General features: G+C 37.6%; 1 protein-coding gene across 1 annotated transcript in view; it reads right to left on the bottom strand.

Annotated features, from left to right (window-relative positions):
* Nucleotides 1–7,500, bottom strand: part of LOC119575509 (atrial natriuretic peptide receptor 1-like) — a 100,965-nt gene that overhangs the window by 42,340 nt on the left and 51,125 nt on the right. The window contains exon 8 of the mRNA XM_037923161.1: nt 1,406–1,547. Coding sequence (XP_037779089.1) covers nt 1,406–1,547 — 142 coding nt within the window. The remainder of the gene's footprint in view (nt 1–1,405; nt 1,548–7,500) is intronic.

A 7,500-nucleotide genomic window follows, 5' to 3' on the forward strand; every position in this document is an offset into this window, starting at 1 on the left:
ACCTGGCGAGGATTGTGGAGGAGACACGTGGACGAGATGGGAGAGTGGGGTTAGGGGCGTGGGGTGAGGGCGGGGTCAGGAAAAGGGGGGCGGAGTCAGGCGATGAGGGGGCGGGGGCGGGGAATGTGAACGGGGGTTGGCGTTGGGGTGGAGGATGGGGGCGTGGCAAGGAGGAGGGGGAGGGCGGGGCGGGGACGGGTGGTGCCGGGTATTGTTTGTCAACTAAAGCTGCTTTTAACACAAAGGCGGAGAGGAGGTGGAAGAAGAAGGGGATGCAGGAGGTGGATGAATACAGAGAAAAGGGAAGAGAGAGAGAGAGAGAGAGAGAGAGAGAGAGAGAGAGAGAGAGAGAGAGAGAGAGAGAGAGAGAGAGAGAGAGAGAGAGAGAGAGAGAGAGAGAGAGAGAGAGAGAGAGAAAGCAGAAAGAGAGACCAGAAAGAGAGACCAGAAAGAGAGACCAGAAAGAGAGTGAGAAGCCAGAGAATTAGAGAGATAGAGAGAGACCAGAGAGGCAAGATAGAGAGAGACAGGGAGAGACCAGGGAGCGAGAGACAGACAAACAGACAAGCACGTAAAGCAGGTATGCGGACAAAGCCATGAGCTTAGACGGGAGAGCGGGTGGGTGGGGGGGTGGGGGGAGGAAGAGAAGGAAGAGGAATAAGAGGATCAGGGTATTTGAGAATACTGGGAGAGGAAAGAGGAAGATAACTTTCAGCGTAAATATACTGAGTAAAGTCTTTCAGTATAGACAGTATATGCTCATTCTTTTTGTCATAGGTTGTATGATAAAGGCTATCCATTGATAAAGCTGATGGAAATAATGTTATACTTCTACTAGATTTAGAGGAACACGTAAAGATGTTATTTTAAATAAATACAGCAGTGGATTGTTGTCTTACCATGTGGATTGACTTGTATCCATTTATTTGTTAACTTGATTTATTATTACATTTACTGAAGTTCAGACTAAAAGATTAGTTGTTCTAGATCAGTACTGTAAGTAACTAGGGTGGTCCCTCTTAGACAACACTAAAGAACTTTGATATTGGAAAGTATTTTACTTAACTATTTGTTTATATGGTTAATTATTGACTTTGCGACTGATCTGGATTAATATTTGAAGGGTGAACAAAAGAGGTTAAACCTCAATTTGACTGTGGAAAGTATTCTTTTATTCATCCATTGGTTAGCAAGAGTTGTACTACTAGTTTTAAGGAGATTTGAAAGGTGAACATTTCGAGTTCATCTTAACTGACTAGTGGGAAGATAATATAATTATTTACTATTTTAAGATCTGAATTGAGAATACATAGAAGGATGACCATATTGAATTTCACCCAGAGACAACACACGCAGTTACTATTTTTAACGAAACATCTACATGAAGAAATGTATGAAGCCTCACCTCATCGGAGAAATCACGGTACTGATCCCCCGTTGGTGCACGAGTAGTGACGGTCAGGACAGCATCATAAGCTTTCTTTGCACGTTCATTATTCTTGGCAGTGTCGCTAGCGTTGTACCACGAATTATAGCTTGCTGCCGTTCTGTAAATAATAAAACGAAAACAAACAAACATGTATTGTACTCTTGAACAATGTAAAAACGTGTATTGTCCTGCTGAGCGATGTAACTCTGTGTTAAGTGACGGTTGCTTTGTGTCAGGAGGAGTGTGGTGTTTCAGATTCTAAGAATTTTAGGAAAAAGATACATGGTATGGAATGGTATATAAGAAACTCCGTATTTACAATTCCTCACTGTGTTATTTATTCCTGGTGTCCCGTAGTTTATGAAGATCATATGATATGCCGCACCTACGACTTCCGCTATAGTATATGAGAGAAGTATTGTTTCTCTTTAGTTACTTGACCATTACACTTCAAGCACGGATTAAAGCGGTGGGGTAGATTGCAATACCCTCCCCTCCTTTGAAATCAGGGAGGATAATATTTCCCGACACTGCAATATTGCTTGCACGCATATGTTCTCTTTCTCTCTCTTACACATACATTCTCAATCGCTCACGTACACCCTCTCCCTCCTTCTCTCTCTCTATGCCTCTGTCTGTCTGATTGTCTGTCTGACTCTCATAAAAAGTAGGATTTAGGGAGGTGAACCTCGGTGGTTAAACCTCGCTCCTCAGATATAATTCAATCCAGGTTAATTATTTTACTTCTAAACATGACATCACATAAAAAAAGATGTATGGAATGAAGTGATGCAGAAACATTTCTCATTTTTACACAAAGCCATAATGATAACATTCAGGTAAAGCTGGTAATGTGAACATATGAACATATTTCTTTTTTTTTCTCTTCTCTCTGTCTCTGTATCTCCCCTCTCTCTCTTTACCCCCTCTTTCTCTCTTTCTTTCTCTCCCCCCTCTCTCTCAGTAAGTACGTGTGGGTCTCTGTAGCTAAATGTTTAATAACCAGAGGGTCTCGGTACCCATGTGAAGATATTTACCAATTTTCTTAGAAATGACTTCTTTGAACTCCATTAAAAATATTTTTTTTCAACATCCGAGTTTGTTTGGCCCTAAAATGTAGTGTTGTGTAAATATCATCCTGAAAAAGATTCAAAGGCGAGGTGAAAAGCCTCCTGGAAAAATTTTCCGTAAAATTAAAAAATATATTTGATATAATTTTATCTGCTAACATTATGAGTGTTCACATTTCATCTCCTGAGCTTAAGGAATAAATAATCAGATGTCTAAAACGGCATTGAAACGTGAATATCATATACGCAGAGTTTCATATATATTTTGGCGAGTATCTCACTCGTTCTCTTAAGTTGATTATATACGATTGTCCGTTTGTGTTTATAGTGAGATAATGTTATACCTAATTATAATTCAACACTTTAGATATCGCATTTGTTTACAAACTCATTAATAGCGATCCCCTCGAATAAGTCTTAATCTGCTAAAAACCGAAAATAAACAGGTGAGAGGAGAGTCAAATGTTACACCAGTCTTGGCCTCGAATTACCCAAAACACGTTAGAAAAAAAGTTAGAAAAAATAATAATAAAAAGAAGGGAGCAAGAGAGAGGAGAGTGAGAGAAATAAGGAAGTGAAAAGCGTGTCGAGATGAGGTCTGCAAGATACTGGGTAGTTTAGCGTGCTGAAGCTGCATGGGGGCGAATGCAGGAAATATGTATGAGTCTCTACGTTCAACAGCAGGCCATAAGTTGAGGGGTTGCTACGAGACGAGACATCTGTGCCTCAAATATACTGTGGTTGAATAGATGTACGGGCGCGGTGGTATGTGTAAAAGCAGATGTTATATTATCTATGATGTTTGCGCAACATACAATGACTGGGCTGGGAATGTATGTACTTGCACGTGTGTGATAGATACATTTCTATCTATTTTAAATGTATTTTGATGTTTTCTCCATATAATATGGAATATAGCAGATGCAGCACTTATTGAAATAAATAATGTGATGTATAAATGATAATCATTACAGAGAGAGAGAGAGAGAGAGAGAGAGAGAGAGAGAGAGAGAGAGAGAGAGAGAGAGAGAGAGAGAGAGAGAGAGAGAGAGAGAGATTTTGGGATAATTTAGGCATTACGGTTTAAACAAATCGAATAAGCATAACATTTCTCCTACAAGTCTACGTAATAATGAACACCGTTATTGAATTCATTCAGCATTCAATCTGACTCAACTTACTGTCTATTATCTATTATCTGTGTTCGCAGCTCAAAGCTAACTTTTTGTGATTAGTAATGTTTCATCTCCGATATTTGAGGCTCGCTTTTCCATTCATTTATTACCATTTATATTTTTATTTGTCACAGCTGTTAACTTTTAGATATATAAAAACTAAACTCAAGTAACTCATAACTCTATAATTCTTATATATGTTAATGTAATGGTTAATAATGATAATCTTGTTATTAAACTTACGTGACTGAGGCCTTTCTGATATTTTTTATTCTAATCTATTTTATTGTTTCTATAGCGATTCGTCATAGAGGTTGGAAAAGGTCATCAACTTTAGACGATTTCAGTTTGATCCAGAACGTCTCTTAGTTATGATTTATATAGGATCATAAATTTTCAAGTTAAAAGAAATATACTCTTTTAAGACTTTCATATTCCTGAGATTCTTCCGCATTTCTATTTACATGAGAAACTGTATCACACAGTGCATGTATGCATACCAGTACATATATACCTTCTAAAGCACTTTCATACATGTATAATAATAATGATAATAATGATGTTTATAACAATGCTGATGATGAAGGTGATGTTAATAATGGCGAGGCTACTGATGATATCAATGATAATGATGGCGAAGTTGGTGATAATGACAACATAAAACGACAAAAAAAGGAAGGGAAGAAGAAAGGGGACTTAAGGATAAAAAAAGGAGGGGAGGGGGGCGGAGAAACGGAGATGGAGTTTGAAGAGGAAAGAGAGGAAGGGAAGAGAAGGGAGGGGAAGGCCTTAAAGAGAAACGGGAGATGCCAAAGCGGAGGCGTAAAGAGGAACAGGAGATGGGCAAAGGGAAAGGAAAGGATAACGGAGTGAGAGCTTAGAGAGAGAAAAAGGGGCATGGGGGTGGGAAAAAAAGGGATTAAAGAGCGAAGGAGGTGCGGAGATCAGAGAAGGAAGAGGGAAGTGGGAAGGGCGTAGGTATGCGGCTTAAAACAGGAGTGGAGGAGTGAACTTAAGGGAGATATGGGAGTGAGAGGGGGTGGCAAAGCGGGACAGGGAAAGGGAGAAGAAAAAGAAAAGTGGGAAAAGATTATCATTACTATTAAGTTTCTAAGTTTCACCTGATATTTTGGTCAATCTAAATTCCGGCTAAAAACAGACTCAATAGCATTGTAAAATAGGAGAAGGAAGAGGTAGGGGCGCAGGTGAAGGCCACTTTTGATATTTAAACGTTTTCTGCTTGACTTAAAAGTGCTTAAACGAATAACTTCCCCTGTGCGTGGCCGTCCCATGTTTAATAAAAGACACACTTTTTTGTACAAGGTTTATTACCTTAAACGCTGAGCCGGACCTTATTTAAACTGACCGGAAGGGATTCTTAACCTAGTTGTGGCGAAATTGGAATGTATAGTATCTTATCACACTTATCTGTTTCATTTTCATAGCCTACTTGCTTGTTATCTGACACCGTGATAGTGTGATAGCCTATTTTGTTATTGTACTTCTGAGGCCGTAGTACTGTAGCAACACTGTGAAGAGTCCGTGTTATCTCTATAATGCTGTGAAAGCCTAAGCTGTTATTATACAGCTGGGGCCGTAGCACTGGGTTAAGTTCTCGCTCTCTCTCTCTCTCTCTCTCTCTCTTTCTCTCTCTCTCTCTTTCTCTCTCTCCCCCTCTCTCTGTGTCTCTTTCTCTTTCTCTCTCTTTCCCCCTCCCTCTCTCGTTAGGGATTCAGAACACTCCGTTAATTAGTTCATATGTCACTCTATACTGAAATCTGTTTTCCATTTAAATAGACCGTTCAAATGTCTGTATGATTCATACTGATGCATAATGTATATACCCTTGGGGCTCCATACTACATTATTTTTGCTGACATTTTTTTTTCAATGATAGCCAGAATTGACTAGATTTCAGAAACGAAGTTCGTTAAACTGTTATAGGCAATACTCGAAACGGCAGGCTGATTTCCTCCCTTTTCTTGAGCTGAATTTTATCATATATTTCGAGTCGTGCACACACACACACACACACACACACACACACACACACACACACACACACACTCACACACACACACACACACACATGCATTTTTCCTTTATTTCAGTGTTAACCCCATTTTTACATACACACACATTATTTTCTGTATTTCAGTTTTAACCCCAGTTTTTACACACAGACACACACACACACACACACACACACACACACACACACCACACACACACACACACACACACACACACACACACACACACACACACATATATATATATATATATATATATATATATATATATATATATATCTTTCTTTGATTCAGCGATAAATGTTATATTGTTATCCTGTTTGATATTCCCTTTTGCGTGTGGTTAGCAAAATGTATTGTGGAACGAGTGTCGCTAATGACTCTTACAGAATTGAAAGGATACTATTATTTTGAAGAAAATACCTGCGTAACTAACCCCGACAGCAAAGGTATTAATTGGAAGATTTATTTTTATAGCTGTTGTATTAATTGGTACCCATTGACAGAGTATATGATCTTGATGTTGCGAAAGACTGTGCAGATCAACTGAAACCTAGAAAGATAAAGATTTTTTTTTTTATGTATAGCATCATCTTCCACTTAAATAACTTCTTATGCAGCGAGTTGTATTGTCTCCAACACTGACAAGATGATAATAAATATAGTGAATTAAACAACAAACATGAATAAAAGATAAGATGAATGCACATGTACACACAACGACGTATACTGTATTATTATTTTCATTTCTAAAATGGTTATCAAGAAGCACTGAAAATCTACATTAGAAGATATTCATTTTTCTAAGAAAGGGAAATGAAACACTGAACGATTCAAATTAAAGAATATCACAGTTTTCCCGTAAAAGACAAATTTCTACACTGAATATAGAAAAGGAAATGGTATCTCGCTTAAGGCAAATCTTTTCAACCTTTCCCTTTGTAACAACATACAGAAAACTTGAAAATTCCGATATCACACACGTCTGTTACATATGTTCATGTGCCAATTCCCAAATGACTTATTAAATAACACAATATAAGGACAAAGACCTCATAGGAATTTTCTTCCCATCAAATTTTAAGTAAGAAAATGAGCTATCTATTACTCAATATTTAAGGTTAATTAATCCAGCAAAAGACTGTACACACTAGCTTAAATCTGGAAGAATATGGAATTTTGTTTCATGTCACCAACTTCCACCCTTAAATGAATACTTCTTGTTAATTAGTTTTATTACTTCCTTTTTATTGACATTCCTCCACTTCTCACAAAATAATAATATAGAAAATGAATAAAAAAAAAAAACCACACACAATGATGTTTACTATATTATCCTATGTAATGGTTTTAAGGTCTTTTCACAGTGCTAACCTAAATGAATCAGATTTACATAAATGTTTCCCAGTGTTTTAAAGTTACTGAATAAATCTGACATACGTTAAGAGCAAAAGGAAAAAATAATATCAGTTAACCTTCACCTTAGCATTAGGCTTAATTCACGCTATGAAGAAATGATAGATATCTCCATTAGAACTTATTCGTAATTCTAAGAAAGGAAAGTGAAACATGGAAATAAAGTTACATTTACTCTAAACTATTAAAATCAAAGAAATAACACAGTTTTCCCATAAAAGAAAATTTTCTGTACTGAGTATAGAAAATGAAAAGGCATCTCGTTTAGTGAAAATCTTTCAATAGGCCTAACAAAGACTCCTTAATTCGGTGCCATTAGGCCTCTGCCCGATTATAATGTGGCCTTTGATGATAAAGTCATTTGGGATTTGCCACAG

This window comes from Penaeus monodon, chromosome 7 (genome assembly GCF_015228065.2).
Source record: "Penaeus monodon isolate SGIC_2016 chromosome 7, NSTDA_Pmon_1, whole genome shotgun sequence".
Taxonomy (NCBI): Eukaryota; Metazoa; Arthropoda; class Malacostraca; order Decapoda; family Penaeidae; genus Penaeus; species Penaeus monodon.